The sequence below is a fragment of the Xyrauchen texanus genome, chromosome 41 (genome assembly GCF_025860055.1).
Source record: "Xyrauchen texanus isolate HMW12.3.18 chromosome 41, RBS_HiC_50CHRs, whole genome shotgun sequence".
Classification (NCBI taxonomy): Eukaryota; Metazoa; Chordata; class Actinopteri; order Cypriniformes; family Catostomidae; genus Xyrauchen; species Xyrauchen texanus.
In genome coordinates, this window is record NC_068316.1 from 15,389,204 (window position 1) to 15,406,640 (window position 17,437).

At 42.3% G+C, this 17,437-nt stretch overlaps 1 protein-coding gene across 1 annotated transcript in view; it reads left to right on the forward strand.

Moving 5' to 3' along the window:
* Positions 1-6,258: 6,258 nt before the first annotated feature.
* LOC127634413 (vasoactive intestinal polypeptide receptor) overlaps positions 6,259-17,437 on the forward strand; it is a 106,699-nt gene continuing 95,520 nt past the window's right edge. Inside the window, exon 1 of the mRNA XM_052113958.1 lies at positions 6,259-6,472. Coding sequence (XP_051969918.1) covers positions 6,416-6,472 — 57 coding nt within the window. The 5' untranslated portion in view covers positions 6,259-6,415. The remainder of the gene's footprint in view (positions 6,473-17,437) is intronic.

Below are 17,437 nucleotides of genomic sequence, written 5' to 3' on the forward strand. Positions count from 1 at the left end.
ACTATGAGCCAAATTACTAGAGAGGATAGCGGCACACTCTGGAGGGATGGAGTCCGTCTCTCTTTAGCAGGTCAGGTCTACCGCAAAAACTCTTCAAAATGTCTATAAATCCTATTCTATTCTCCAGACACCACTCTATAAACCTCGTCACCACGCCGAGCAGGGAGGGGACCAGAGCATATTACAGTATCTGACAATTTGTTTGCAAATTCACACACCTCTTTAACATAAACTTTAGTGATCTCCGACTGGCGAAGCTGGACATCATTAGTGCCAACATGAATAACAATTTTAAACAGCCCTTGTAAATTTTCTTTGATGTCAGATGCTCTGGCACATGAAATGCATTTAACAATAGTGGCTGGAATCTCTATTTCCATGTTCCTTACAATAGAATCACCAATAAGAAGGGTTCTTTCGACATGATTCTCAGTGGGTGCATCACTTGCTAGGGAGAATCGATTGGAACCCCTAACAGGAACGGGAAAGTGGTGTCGCTTTGCTGAGCGAGTATGCCGCTGAGACGTCATCCAAATGCCCTGCTGCGGGGGCTCTACAGCCAGAACCAAAGTGTACTGCCTCTTTCTCAGACTTTCACTAGCGTTCGAATGCGTGTCTCTAACTCATTAACCTACTCCGTCAGTCTGACTAATTACTTAATTTATCACATGTGAATCCCTCACTGCTGACGGAAGAGGCTATTGTAAACATGTGACATGCAATGCAGGAAGAAATATCATGAGCGGATGCAACATGTTTGTTGTTGTTGGTTGTTCCTGAGCGGTGAGGGTTTGAGATCGATGTGAATCCCTCACACAATTGTTTGTTGTTGTTGGTTGTTTCTGAGTGGTGAGGGTTTGAGTTTGATGTGAATCCCTCACACAATTGTTTGTTGTTGTTGGTTGTTCCTGAGTGGTGAGGGTTTGAGTTTGATGTGAATCCCTCACGCAATTGGTTGTTGTTGTTGGTTGTTCTTGATAAGCAGTGCTTGGAGATCGATGCAATAATCCGTCACATAAACATCCGATGCATAAACTTCACTTCAGTACCAACTCACTACCACCCTGTTTCTCTTATTATTTGTAGGGGAATGTGAAATATGCAGTCCGTCTGCGTAACTATGTACTTGTACTATTTCTGTAAAGAGCAAATATAGAGTAGTATGGTAGCATGCAGTTCTGAATTTAGTCATAGTCTGGTTTCATAGTGAATATCAGCACTCTTGTGATGCACCTTGGCTAATCAGATTTGAGGACCAGAATGTACTATTGTATAAAATAGTACAGTAATTGATTAATTTTTGTTCTTTTTTTATAGATGTTACAGTTGATTTTAGGATTAGGTGTAATAAAATACATGACATAATAAACACAAAGGTTGAGAGCTTGTTAAGCTCTCGATTGTTTGGACTCCCTATGAATAATTTTTTATAAATGTTTACTCTTGATTTTTTGGACATAATAATGTACTGTGAAAGGACTGTGATATGAGAACATTACTGTAAAGTTCTTGAAAAGAAAGAATCCACTATGCTTCTGTCTAATGAAATAAATTACTTGCATTTGTTTAAAAAGCCAGTGTGGGAGGAATATTTCCCTGCTTTTCTCTAAATAGTCCCCTAATTGTTTACACCACTAGCGAAAAAGTTTATGTCCGTTATTACTAATCACTACCACCATTATCACAGGGCAGACATAACAATCTTAAACAATTAAGTGATTGTTAAAGCCAAGCAGCTTGCTGCAACCAGCAGCAAATTACATGCCATTTATAAATCTTGGTGAGCAATTTTAAACATAGCAATGAGTAATGACATTCTGCCAGCACACAACAAACTTTGTTAATTAAACACTATCACACTTTCTTTCACACATGTATGCACCAATAAAAACATATGCGAGAGCTCGCAAAACAAGCCTGCTGCTTTCTGATTAAGCCTTGAAAGATACTCACTTATGACGTTAATAATACTGAACAAATGTATCACTGAATAACTTCCTGTGTTATTCTTCTGACGACTCACTCTCCAGGCAAACATTTAATTTCTAGTGAATAAAAGATGCATTGGGAAAAAAATCTGACACCTCAAAATTACTCAAGCACTAAGAAACTTTATCCTGATCGTTTTCATTGACTAGTTTTTGGAATAAGAAACCATGCAAAAATTATTCTGTTCCCACTTTTGGACATACTCATAAAAAGGTATAGCTATAAGAATGTGAAGTCTTTCCTTCTTGTTTTCGAACTTTTGATCTCTGAACACAATAATGAGTGATTAATCTTTTTAACTGGACCATTAAAGGGATAGTTCAACCAAATATAACAATTATCTCATCGTTTACTCACCCTCATGCCATCCCAGATATGAATGACTTTCTTTCTTCTGCAAAACACAAACTAAGATTTTTAAAAGAATGTTTCAGATCTGTGGGTCCATACAATGTAAGTGAATGGTGACCAGATATTTCAAGCTCCAAAAATCACATAAAGGCAGCATAAAAGTAATCCATAAGACTCTTATTCTTACAGTAAACTCTTATATTAAATCTATGTCTTTCGAACTGATATGATGGGTGTATTTGAGAAACAGATAAATATTTAAGTCCTTTGTTTCCTATAAATCTCCATTTTGCATTCTGAATGTGAAAGTAGATATTTATAATAAAAAAAGGATTGAAATATTGATCTGTCAATCAATTCAGAAGACATATTAATCCACTGGAGACATATGGATTACTTTTATGCTGCCTTAATATGATTTTGGGAGCTTGAAATGTCTGGTCACCATTCACTTGCATCTAGAGGATCTACAGAGATGAAATATTCTTCTAAAAATATTTGTTTGTGTTCAGTAGAATAAAGAAAGTCATACTCATCTGTTATGCCATCAAAGTGAGCAAATGATCAGATAATTTTCATTTTTGGTTGAACTATCCCTTTAGGTCTGAGCTCTAGGAAACTGCTGTACTGAAATAAAAGGCTGACTGACCAATCTTTTGCATGGAACAAGTTAGTCATGCTCAATGTGCAAATGTGAGCATCATAATTAACTAATTCAGTAGATCTTCTCCTGAAGGGCACAGAAAAAAGGAAAAAGGAAACAACCAAGAATCCACCTTCAGGACCAAAATAATTTGCATGTTCTGAAAAGCCAACTTCAAGGATTTTCAATAGAAATGGGAAATTATGTTCTAAAAATGGTTCTCTATTTGAAGCGTTGTGATCTCTCCCAAGATGGTTAAATACGTTCAATGAATAAGTACAATGGTACCCAAAGATCTAAAAATCTGCATGAAAATACTCATGCCCTCCCCTACCCAAACGTTGAATGTGACCGAATGGTCATATTGACATATGCAATTAAGATTCTCCTTTGCTTTTCAAATTCATAATCATTGACCTTAACATCTTAGAACCCTAGAGTGAATATGTCATGCACATAAACTCAGGTAAGACTTTACTCTGTGACGTGTCCATGTATTGTCTATTGGACTGTTTCTAAATGTAAATGCAAAATGTAAAAGCTTTTGGTCTCTGATCCAGGGAATAGGCCACATAGTTCTAACTCCAAGCAATGTCAAAAAACCAAGCATGCTGTGTGACACTGTTGTACATTGCAATAATCAAGATGGTGTGTGGTCTGGTCAATCACATCTGTTAAATATTTTTTTTTAAACTTTGATTCAAAATTGCTGTGTAATTGAATCAAAGTCTGTCATGAAGCTATCATGTTTAACAAATGGGATGAAGTATCATTATGTGGACAGTGCCAGCACTAAAAGAAGAACAAGATGTTGGCCATGTTCAAATGGCAAAGAGTACTAGCATAGTACTCCTACTATTTCTGCCATGCCAATTGATTAATATTGTGGATGATGATTTTTTTTATAGAGCTTTATTTGCAATTAATACGCAACCTATGTGGACTAGTTCTTTCAATTAGACAACCTCTTTCTTAGACTTTTCTGAAACATTTAGTGTTACTTGATTTGGAGCTAATTTATTGCATTTCTATTTACTGTGGAATGCTTTGTTTGGAAAATGTTAATAAACATTATTGTTATTGTTTTCTTTTCTTTCCAAGGAATTACATGCACATTAACAGCAAAGAAGTATATAGAGTCAATTTTCAGCACTTATAAAATTGTGATTAATCGTGAGTAACTATGAAATATCATGCAATTAATTACAAATAAATATTTGAATCGACTGATAGCACTATCAGTATGGTCCAGAAATCATATAACATTCACAATGTTATAATGCACAGTAAAGAATTATAGTATAGAAGTATACACTGTATAGAATTTCTAAGGAAACAATCTGCTAATGTACATGGTGATCAGCACCATGTTGTTTGGTCACATGACTTCATGCATTGAAAGTTTAACTCTTTACTGACAGCTCAGAGTCTTCTGACCTGAGATTCGTTGGTTTAAATTAATTTAAATATTCCACTGTGTATAGCGAAGCAAAAATACAGCATCCACGCATGTGTACGCCAGGCCACACATGGTTAAAGGAGTTTTGGTGATGAACGAGTACACATGGACAAATTGTAACATCATCTCAGACATGTTAACAGTAATTCTTTTACTAAATGAGACATTGACATTGACATTGATTTCAAGGAATAGATTCACAGGTAATGTTTGATGAAATGTTACACATTCATAATAGTCTTCAATAAAAACGTTTTGAGTTCTGCATGCTCAGAATGGCTGTTTCACAACATTTGCATGGGAGCGAGCAAATCAATCATAGAACAATCGGAAGTGGGGCAACTGACCCACTGAGGTGTCTGTTTGGATATTACTAGCATTTTCCCACTAAAATGTAAGTTTAAGTTAAGTTTAGTTATTTTAAATTGAAAATGATTAGAACGAGCTCTGATACACAGAAATGTTAGTATTTATCATAAGCCATGCAGCATCCAACCTCACTGACTTGCATTTAAACGCATTTTAAACGCAGCTTAATTTAATTAAGGAGATCTTGACCATTGCCAGACAGATTCCTTAAAGATTTGAGTGTGTACCTACCTACAGTATGTTTGTTAGAGCAATGGTACAGCTATGCACCGGAAAGGTCAGTGCTTTCAACATATATAAATGTAGATAGACAGGTTTATGGAAGCATTCGTAAAAGCAGCTGAAAAGAAACAAACCATTTTTTTCCCCCAAGAGTCAGCAGCTCCAAGTGTGTTCAATGTATAGATGCATTTGTCCATGAACATATTGTAATATTGCAGAGAAATCGCCTATAGAGATGAAACAGAGTAATTAGACACATGGGCTGGACAAAGCAGACGTTAATATCAGTTAATTAGTTACGGTGCCTGTTGAAAAGCTCTCTCAAACTAATTGCATTCCAGCAATCTGTGATTAAAAAGCATTGTGGCAAAATACATAAGTGTTGTGATGAATCACTGTATGTAATAGAATATAACAACATATTAATATTAGCCCTTACATATTAAACTCGCCTTCACAATAACTGAGTATAACTGTGTTTAATTAAATTTGTCTGTCTTGGAATATTCCTCATCTGACAGTCCTACCAAATCAACACTGTGCCCTTGCCTCAAGCATAGCACTTAACCCTGGTTTGCTCAGGCAATTATTAAACTATTTATAGTTACAAATCACTCTGGATAAGATGCATCTGCTAAATGACAAAGAAAGCATGAGTGAGCCTGATTTGCATAATCTTCAATTCAAATATTTACTGATTAACATTTGCAGACAAATATTTGAGACATAGTGTTTGAATTCTGAAGTCAAAGAACAACCTCCCAGTACATCAAACGAAGTCTAAAATTAAGAAGTAGTAGCTCTCAGAATTCTTTGACCATAATAAACAGCGTGAGTCCAGGTAGTACCTTTGGTGATATCCTTTGGATTTCACACAGAGGTGGTCTTTTTGTCCAAAGCAACCTTGAGACCAGAGAACTGCACTCTGGAGTTTTTTTTTCCTACAGCCTGGCACTCACAAACAGCATAGACCTTGAGATACATTCATTTATTGCTGCTAATGCAACAAAGACAGTCGTGTGTGGATGACGAAAAAGAGCGATGCAATCTTGAATGCTGTCGATTTGTCGCAAATAGTGTGTAGCTGTGCGGCTCCTCTCTTGATGTGGTTTTGAACTGTGACTCACTCGCTCATTGGTCGCTGATCTGTCAGCAGCTTCAGCGAGTATAGAGCCGCATCATCCTTAGGACTGTTCACTCGCGGCTTTTATGATGTACTCTCATTTTAAATGACTGTTTTACTCATCTGCTAACACCATGTCCGATGAGACAGCTAACGTTGACTGAGTTTACTTTCAAGAAAACCGCAGGAGAAACTTTTACTGATAGTTGTTTTCGCGGTAACGAACATTTACGGAAGAAAAAGAAAACAGCAACGTGCGATGGATGCCTCAAAATTGGTTCTATTCGTTTCAACACTGAGCTCCATGGTTTCTGCTGTAAGTATTTATTCTTGTTTTATGGCATTAAAAAAAAATCGACATTACTAGATATTGTGTTTAAGTTCAGTCAGTGAGAGGCACCGTTGTCAAATAACTGCACATTTATGCACATTTTAATTGATTTTAAATTATTTTACTGTGAAATTATAGAATTGATGGAGGAATATGACGTTATGTACCTCGGATATTTTATAACTATAAATCTTACAAGGAAATTGAAGAGACCAAATGAGTAATGGCGCGCTCGCATGGCAAGAGTGAAGGCGAATGTGTAATTTACTTTACAGAAACATTATAATATGGACTTTAGCAACTCTTATGTGGTGTTTATAACATAATAATGAATTAATAGTGTTTATTTTGAAGCAAGTATAGGTGCTGGTGTACCTTTCCAATACCTGCTTAGATAGCGAGGACACTGAATAATTTTCAGATCGAAAATCAATTGAAGTGAACTGAAAATTATATGTACATCTGTTGCTGTTTGATTCTCACCATGCACCTGGGTTTCACCTCTGATTTTTGTAATCATTCACTAGCACATTATTAATTTATTAATTGCAGGGAATACTAGGTTATTCATTATGTTATAAAATGGGTTCTCACTTAGGTTTTTGCTGTGATAAAAACTGTAAAAATATTTGTATTTCGTCCACAGAACACCAGCTCACGCGTTTTTGGCACGATTCTGAGTAAACTCTATTAAACCAGACTGTTGTGTGTGAAAATCCCAGGAGACCAACAATCACGCCATGGTTGAAATCATTGAGATCACATTTTCCCCTCATTCTGATGGTTGATGGAACATTAAGTGAAGCTCCTGACCCGTATCTGCATGATTTTATGCATTGCACTGCTGCCACATGATTGGCTGATCAGATAATCACATGAATAAGTAGGTGTACAGGTTTATCAGGATCTGTCTGTCTGTCTGCCCGTCCATCCATCCATCCGTCTGTCTATCCATCTACCCATCTACCCTTTTCATCCGTCCATCCATCCGTCCGTCCGTCCTTCCTTCCTTCCGTCTGTCTTCAGTGGAATTTAGCACACTTCTGATTTAGGTGTGATGCAGATGGCAAGTTTTTATCAGGAGCTTTTGTATCCAGTTTAAATATTATTCTGAGTGTTAACAAAAGCCTCTTAACTGCACTATATCCACACTTAACCCTCTTGAATCACTGATATGGCCTGCCACTCTCACTGTCACTAGATGTCACAAGCTGAATGAAAAGACATTTTGCCTTTGACTCTGGAATTAAATGTACCAAATATCAGCTAAAAGCATCGTTTATACGACTTGCCAGCCGCTATTTATTTGAGCAAAAATTAGAGTTCATGCTGGTTTGCATGTTAGAGGGGCCTTAGAATATTTCACAATGGAGCAAAACAGCACACTTGATATAGAGCAGCAGGTTGTTGTTTTGAAGTTGTGTGTCAGTAAGTGCAGTTCTAAATGTGTTTGACACATTAACAGCATGTAATTGTATATTGGAATACTGTATAGCTACAGTATGAAGTATGAGGATTTGACTGGTCTGCATTTCGATATATTTTTGACCTTTTGAGCATTCTAGTGTTAGATAAAGCTTTGTGCCTTGGTATTTGTTCTATCTCTTATAGATTTCTGGCATCACCAAACTGTAGCTTCAAGTTCTTAACAGCTGTTTTCCAAATGACGTGATGTCTTTGACATTAAGAATTCAACTTAATGAGATGTCTTGATACTGTAGTGTTGGCTGCCACCCTTCTTTGCTAATTTACTTTAATCTCAGGTAACAACCTTCTTACAGGACTTGTTTTCAAACTGATATAATCTTGACACTCAGACTTTGAGCTTCATGCGAGCAATGAATGTGTTAGTGCAGGACGCTTATTCTGAATTCTAATGATTTGAGGGGATGCTCTAAAGACAAGGAAAAGAAAAAAATTATAATTACGAGGTAAATATTCTGAACTATAAATATGCATGTGTTAGAACCACCATAGATATTGAGGGGGACAGATTAGGGGTCCATAATATGGGTTTTTCAATTAGGCCCTTCTTAAAGCACACAAAATGTCACATTTGGCATAAAATCAGCTGGGAGGCACTTTTCGAAGTCATTATACATCAAAAGATATACAACAAAGTTGTTCCCTCTTAACCTAAAGGAGCTCATATTAAAACCATTTATTTTATTTGTATAACAAATTAATAATATTATCAATTTCATTTACTTTTCTTTGTCAAGAAAATAAGCTTTAGTAAAGAAGTTAAGAGTTTCACAGCAGGAGAGATAATGCATCCTGATAATGAGCTTTTGTAGCAACACAAAACATCCTTGATGCAAAACATGTCTTCAATGCAAATCTTCCTCTTGTTCACTGAAGAAAAGAGGTTGTGATAAATCAATAGTTCCCCTTCTGTCGCTCTCTCCACGTTGTGTCAGAGAAGCGACACTAGGGGTCTCTCTTGAGCTCTCTTTTCATATCCACCTCTGATCTATGAAAAAAGGCCAATGAGAGTTGGCAGCCGGTATTTGCATGTCCCGCCCCCGGGCATACGGGTATTTAAGCGGCGCAAACACGGGAGTTCATTCAGAAAATTTCTTCGGAGCCAATGGTCGTGTCTGCAGTTGCTGCATACTACACACCGAGTTCCTGACATTCCTCTGCTGCATGCTGTTGGATTCTACGGCGCACAACAGCGGCTTTCTCCTGTTTGCACGGCTCTGCATTCCTGCCCCTGGGCGCATCGACATTGCAGATTAAAAAAGCTCTCTTGAGTGATTTTTATTAAAAGAGTAAATTTCACTAAAAGAGCAAAACACAGCGGCGTTGAACGTCCTTTTAAGGACGCGTCTTTATAATATAATTGTGCAACTATGACCACTTATGATGGACACAAACTGATCTGTGTTCCATTCACTGGTGTGAGGGTACATACGTGCTTCTGTTGTTTTCATTGTACACTTTCAATATCATTGGTCTTAGTCAATGGTTATGAAGTTGGCTTCTTTTTTGTGTTATGGTGTGTGAGAATTATCAGGATTATTCCAGTGTAGATGATACATGGTTCTCCAAACTGTAAATTGCTCTTTTAGACACTGGTAGGGCAACCACTATTCCAGTAACATAAATAACTGATCAAAGTATGGACAGTGGGGTCCAAAAGTCTGAGAACACTGCTCAAATTACTGCTATTTTGCACTCTTTTCTCACTTAATACAATTTTTGTAATACATTTTATAAATAATTATCATCATAACAATTTGAGTAAATGTTTTTTTTTTAAATTGACAAATTTGAGAATGTATTTGGTATGTTCCTTTTTGTTAAACCATAGCATGCACTCGATCCATGTTATCCCAGCATAACTTAAGAATGTTCCAAAGATCTTGTGTGTTTCAATGAAAGCATGGAAATCTGACCGTCCCCATCTGTCGCTCACTTCGACGTTCGACGGCCACAGGTGCTGTCTTGTGTATCTGGGCTGCAATCACACTGAGGCAGTGTTTGTGGATGGTTCATGTTCTCACTGCGAGAATATGACCATGGCAACGTTGCGGTCACGGCTTTCCTTCAACCGAAGGAACGCCACTCCAGCCTCCCCCCGTGTCGCTCCTTCCCACGGGATTGAGGATGACGCGGCTGGCGATGGAGGTGATCTGGGGGTGGCAGCAGGCTCGGTTTCGCCGGGTACGTACCCGCGAACCTCCCGCCCCCCCTTCCGTCCGGACTCGAGGCAACAGCGCCAGCCTGCCTATCCTCTAGAGCCCCCCAAGCTGGATGAGCTCGCCGCTGCATCGGAGAGCGGTCCGGCATCTGACGCGGATGACTCGTCTGGGCTGCCGCTTTCGGGCCAGCACGCCCAGGCTGAGACTGACACCCAGATGTCCGAGATGCTTGCCTGGCCAGCGTAGGGCTGGACTGGAACCCTCCATCCTCCCCACAGCCGTCGCGGCTGGATGATTGGTTCCTGGGGTCCGCTCACAGCCAACCCCCGGTCCCTTTTTTCCCGGAGGTGCATGATGAGCTGACTACTGCATGGAGAGCACCCCTCTCTGCTCGTCACAAAGCCCCTCGCTCATCCGCTCTACTACCCACGACGCGAGACGGACAAGAAACGTGCTGCTCCGCCTCAACCTGGGCCCAGCTCTCGGCCCCCGCGTCGAGCACCCCGCAGGAAGCGTACGCCGCCCGTCTCACAGACCCCATCGAAGACCCAGAAGGCTCCCAGGCACTCCTGAAACGATCGACCCAGAGACCAAAACGTTCGCTCCGGAGCTTGTAAGAGTCCACTCCGTCCCCTGGTGGAGGGCCGGGAGGAGAATCCTTGTTTGAGTTTATTTCATTTGCCGCACCCCTCAGAAAGCGGGGCTGCAGTACCCACATTCTCAATAAAATAGCTATTTGCTGCTGATCGCACTCGCCTCCATCAAGAGAGTCGGATACCTGCAGCCGTTCTCTATCAGCGACACCTGCCTTGAATTCTGTCCGGCAGACACACATGTGATCCTAAGATCGCGACCGGGCTACGTGCCCAAGGTTCCTACCACGCCCTTCAGCAATCAGGTAGTGAACCTGCAAGCCCCTTCGTTGCTGTGTCCGGTACGTGCTTTGCGTATCTACTTGGACCGCACGCGGAGCATTATGCGCTTTGAGCGGCTCATTGTCTGCTTCAGCGGACAGCGGAAAGAGAATGCTGTCTCCAAACAGAGGCTCTCCCATTGGGTTGTGGACTCCATTTCATTGGCCTATCGCACCCAGGTCGTGCCAACCCCCCTTGTGGGTCCAAGCACACTCGACAAGGAGTGTTGCGTCCTCGTGGGCACTGGCCAGAGGCATCTCCCTGGCAGACATATGCAGAGCAGCGGGTTAGGCAACAACTAATACCTTTGCGAGATTCTACAATCTCAGGGTAGAGTCAGTCTCGTCCCATGTTATTTCAGGTCCGAGCCGGTAGAACTCGGTAACACGCTGACATATTGACTGGGTGAATCACTTGCACCTAGCGCCCTTTCACTCGGCTGAGGTAATAACGTGCACTTTCTCTCCCAGGAGAGCCCACTCACTCGGCTCCCTGGATGACTCCTCCCTAGCCCTGTGGGTCAGCAATTCGGCGGAGGAATTCGCCAACCCAATCCACTGCGGGTACTCAAATCTACCCTGTACTGGAATAGGTGCTCTACAGGTTAGGGCTCCTACATGGACTTTCCTCCCGTGTGTATTTTCCGCGGTACGGTCTCCTTATGAGTGGACCCGTGTCTCCCTTGGGCAGTTCCCGCTGCCCCCCTGGTCGCCTTGTCTGTAGCAACTCCTCCCTCCGAAGAGGCAGGATCTACCACCACGCCACTTCCCACATGTGACTTAAAAGCCCATGTGGTGTATTTCGCCACTTTTACCTACCCGTCTCTGGGCGGGTGTGGTCTCCGCAGGGTCTTTTCCCCCTGAAAGAATAGGAAACTGGGTAAGACCCCCTTCCCATGATGCGTGTAAGGGCCCCAGCCTTTTTTGCTCTATGCAAGAAATATAGAGAGAAAAGTGGCCTGACTAGGCTCGGCCCGTTCCCAGGTTGACAAGCATTCCCTGTCTAGGGTAACTATAAGGGTTCCGACGACTTAATGGGGCATTGGGGAAGGGTACGTGCAGTCTGATACAGCTGGTCGTTTTGGCACGTCAAGTACAGGAGGGGGTCCTGTGTCAGCAGTACATGTACATGGCTCAGCGCATGGCATGATTTAAATTGGACCCCTATTGCGCTTCTTCGACACAACGTCAATGTGAGCGACAGACGTGGAACGTCTAGGTTACATATGTAACCTCTGTTCCTTGATGAAGGGAACGAGACGTTGTGTCCTCCCAGCCACGTCGCTGAGCCGAGCCACTATTGTGGCCGGACCATTTCCGGCTCCTCCGAAAAATCCTGAATGAAACAGATGCATTTCCCCGCCTTTATACCCGTATGTCCGGGGGCGGGACATGCAAATTCTGTCCGCCAACTTCTCATTGGCCATTTTTCATAGATCAGAGGTATATTCGACGCTCAAGAGAGACCCCTAGTGTCACTTCTTTGACACAACATCTCGTTCCCTCCATCAGGGAATGGAGGTTACATCCGTAACCTAGAGTTGGTATAACATGGTTAATGCCATGGTTAATTTGATTAGTGACCTTGAAATAGTGCAGAATTCTAAATGTATTTTCTTTATTTTATGTTATAAATTTACTTTGTTTAAAATGTTTGAAAATCCTGACATTTCTAGATTTAAATGTAAAGATTATGCTACAGCTATTATTATTATTAATTTGACTATTTATTCCACATGCTGCAAGAGACAGAAGATCAGAAAAAGTATTTCATCTGTGAAGGCGTGGGAGTGCTTAAAATCTGAAATGTAGGTATTTGGTAGATAATCTAAAAATAATAGGAAAAAAATCATTAATGAAACTAGTGGGGCGGACTTGATTCAATTGTCTGTGATTTAGCAATGAAAAATGGCTCAGTGTGGGCGAGAATGATGACTTAACCTTGAAGATAAAACTGAATGTAACAAAATTGAGGAATCAAAAGCAATTTCCAAGATGTTCCTTTTTGAAAAGACATTTTCTTTCCACTGGTTTTCCTATTCACTGAAGATATTTGTTACATCACAAGTTGCTCTATGCAGTAGAAACTGGCACAAAGAAAATCATGACTTTAGAATTACTCCATTACAGTGATCTGGACAATGGAAAGTAAGTAACTGTCAAATAAGGATAAGAAGAACAAAGAACAAGCAATGTTACAGTGAAAGCACAACACAAGGTCAAAATATATACTGTTTAAAAAAATCTAACAAAGTAGAACAAACCTGTTGAGTTCCTTTAACCAAAAATGGTTGCTGGAAAAAGATGGAACTCCAATCCAGCCTCAGATTTTTCTAAAAAAATAGATAGGAATAAGAAGGAACAGAAGAATGCAGGTATTGTTTTCTTACAGATATCAGACAACATGGTCTGTCAAGTAATCCGTGTTAATAGCAAATAGTGTATGGAGCGGTTTCCTCTTGATTAAGTTCTCACTAATAGGGACTCTACATTAGTTGTTGAATTAGGAAGCCCTCCAATAAATATATGACATTCTTAAAATATTACAGTTTTATTTGATAGTTTTGTAGACAAGAGCTTCAGCCTCAGATGCCCAATAACCAGGGGTGGAAAGAGTAATGAAAAATCAGACTCAAGTAGAAGTACTGTTACTTCACAAAACTTTACTGTGAGTAGAGTACAAGTAGCTGTCCGAAAAACTACTCAAGTAAGAGTAAAAGAGTAGCTCATTTAAAAGTACTCATGAGTAGTGAGTATTGAGTAGGCATGGGTTGGTATCTAGGTAGGTGAGGGCCAGATGGAGGGTGGTGGCGATGGCGTCGTCTGTTGAATGGTTTGAACGATACGCGAACTGCATTGGGTCTAGTGAGGGGGCAGCTGGGTCTTAATGTGCCTCATGACGAGCCTCTCGAAGCACTTCATGATGATGAGTGTGAGTGCGACGGGACGTAGTTGTTGAGGCAGGACACTGAAGACTTCTTTGGCATGGGGACGATGGTGGTGGCCTTGAAGCACACTGGAACGACGGCACTGCTCAGAGAGATGTTGAAGATGTCGGTAAGAACATCTGCCAGCTGGTCTGCACATCCTCTGAGAACTCTGCCAGGATTGTTGTCTGGTCCAGCAGTCATCCGTGGGTTGACTCTACGTAGAGTTTTCCTCACATCAACCGTGGTAAGACAGAGCACCTGTAGTCTAATTCATGTGACTCCAGTGATTAAATCCATGTCTTCTGAAGTGATATGATAGGTTGGGTGAGAAACAGATCAATATTTAAGTCCATTTCTGCTAGAAATTCTCCTCCCTGCTCAGTCAATCTCCACTTCAACTTTCACTTTCTTCTTGTGTTTTTGGTTATTCGCATTCTTAAATATTGATCTGTTTATCACCCACACCTGTCATATCAATTCTGAAGTCATGGATTAAACCAATGAAGTTGTATGCATTACTTGTATGCTACTTTTATGTGCTTTTTGGAGCGTCACAATTTTGTCACCCCTTCACTTACATTGAATAGACCTACAGAGCTGAAATATTCTCCTAAAAATCTTAATTTGTGTTCTGCAGAAGAAAGAAAGTCATATACATCTGGGATGGCATGAGGTTGAGTAGATGATGAGAGAATTTTAAATTTTGTGTAAATTATTTCTTTAAGTTGCGCATGGGGGGACACATTGTGCTCCTTTTGCGATACAATGTTAAACACTGATTTAGTTCTTGTATCTTTTTGCCAAGAAATAGTTGTGTTCTCATTCTAATATATGATTGTGGTGGGGCCGGGTCGTGATCCTACACACCCGGTCCCGTATTAGGCTAATTAAGCATCCGAGAGGGATAAAGTTCGACTGCAGAGGATCATGCGGGAGAGAGAGATAGTTTACGGACATGTGTGTGTCATGTGTGTGTGTTTGTGTCCTTGTTTTAAGTTTACCTATTAAACTATTATTTATATTGTCAAGCCGGTTCTCGCCTCCTCCTTTCCATTGATCCCTTTACAGTGATGCACAATTTTCTGAAGTTTGTGACTTGTGGAATATTCTGCCGAAATATTGCTCTGCAAATGTTGATCATAATTATAAATTATTTTATCATCTCTAATTTCACACTCTCTACATCAGGGGTCAGTATTATTAAAAAATTAACAATATTAAAATATATATATATATATTTTTTTAAATGTCACTGTTTTATTCTAATAGATTAATACTTCTTAAGTTACTCAAGTTTACCAAAGTAAGCCAAAAGCAGTGAGTGGTTTTCTCATTTCATTGTTAATGTTGTTTGATTAATAGCCTTTATATGACATGGGATAAAGGTACTAGACAGTTGTAACGATTACCCTGTCTTGTTTCTCTGTTGCCCTTTTTGTTTACCATTTGTTGTCACTTTTGCATTTCTTAGTTTTCACTTTAGTCCCTTATCTAATTCCATAGTCTCTTTGTTAGCGTTCGTGTTTTCCTCTGTTCATTGTTTTCACCTGCCCTTGTTAATTTGCCTTTGGTTTCTGTTAATCACATTGTTATCTTGTTTGAGTTCTGTTCTTTCATTGGTCCCTTTTTTCCCTGTCTGTGTATTTATACCCTGTGTCTTTGTTCAGTCTTCGTCGATCGTTGTTTGATGGTTGCCTGATGTTTGTCTCTCTCCTTGTTCCCTGTTTGTCTCTCTCCTTGTTCCTGTTTGTCTCTCCCTTGTTCCTGTTTGTCTCTACCGTGGTTACCTTATCTAGTTTATGTTTCTTTTCCCCATCGTGGGTTGTTCTTTTGTTCATTTAGTGTTTTGTTACCAAATAAACTCAAACTGCGTTTGGATCCGCATCTCTTCGTCAGCCTCATTATTCAGACGTAACAGAACGATCGACCACTATGGATCCAGCAGTTATACGGGCCAACTGCCGGTTGCTCAACCTCAAACAAGAGGGCCGCCCTGTTGAAGACCACATCAGCGACTTCCTCGCGCTGGCGAAGTTCACAGACTTCTCGGACTCAGCCCTGGTGGTCTTCTTCAGGGACACCTTACACGGTTCGCTCAGGGAGCGTTTGCCGCCGGCAACGCTTGGTTGGACTCTCCACGACCGTCCCTGAGCCAGCGCCTGTAGCCTCGACCGTCCCTGAGCCAGCGCCTGTAGCCTCGACCGTCCCTGAGCCAGCGCCTGTAGCCTCGACCGTCCCTGAGCCAGCGCCTGTAGCCTCGACCGTCCCTGAGCCAGCGCCTGTAGCCTCGACCGTCCCTGAGCCAGCGCCAGTAGTCGTGACCGTCCCTAGAGCCAGCGCCTGTAGCCTCGACCGCCTCCTGAGCCAGCGCCTCGTAGCCTCGAGCCGTCCAGAGCCAGCCGTCCAGTGGTCCGAGCCTATCCTAGAGCTCAGCCATCCGAGTCTCGAGCCTTCCAGAGCTCAGCCATCCGAGTTCCCGAGCTTTCCAGAGCTCAGCCATCCGAGTTTCCGAGCTTTCCAGAGCTCAGCCATCCGAGTTTCGAGCTTTCCAGAGCTCAGCCATCCGAGTTTCGAGCTTTCCAGAGCTCAGCCATCCGAAGCTTTCCAGAGCTCAGCCATCCGAGCTTTCCAGAGCTCAGCCATCCGAGCTTTCCAGAGGTCCGCCATCCGAGCTTTCCAGAGGTCCGCCATCCGAGCTTTCCAGAGGTCCGCCATCCGAGCTTTCCAGAGGTCCGCCATCCGAGCTTTCCAGAGGTCCGCCATCCGAGCTTTCCAGAGGTCCGCCATCCGAGCTTTCCAGAGGTCCGCCATCCGAGCTTTCCAGAGGTCCGCCATCCGAGCTTTCCAGAGCTCCGCCATCCGAGCTTTCCAGAGCTTTCCAGAGCTCCGCCATCCGAGTTTCCCGAGCTTTCCAGAGCTCCGCCTTCCGAGTTTCCCGAGCTTTCCAGAGCTCCGCCTTCCGAGCTCCGCCTCCCGAGCTTTCCAGGGCTCCGCCTCTCGAGCCTTCCAGGGCTCCGCCTCTCAAGCCTCTCGAGCCTACCAGGGGTCCGCCCCTCAAGCCTCGAGCCTCCTAGGGCTCCGCCTCTCAAGTCTCGAGTCTTCCAGGGCTCCGTCTCTCAAGCCTCCTGAGCTTTCCAGAGCTCCGCCTCTCAAGCCTTTCGAGCCTTCCAGGGCTCCGCCTCTCAACCCTCTTGAGCCTACCAGGGCTCCGTCTCTCAAGCCTCCCAAGCTTTCCAGAACTCCGCCTCTCGAGCCTGCCAGGACTCTGCCCCGCAAGCCTCTCGAGCCTCCCAGGGCTCCGCCTCCTGAACCTCTCGAGCCTTCCAGGGCTCCGCCCCCCGAGCCTCCTACGGCTCCGCCCCCAGAGCCTCTCGAGCCTCCTGCAGCTCCGCCTACGGGGCCTCCTACGGCTCCGCCTCCAGAGCCTCCGATTGCTCCGCCTCTCGATCCACTCAAGCCT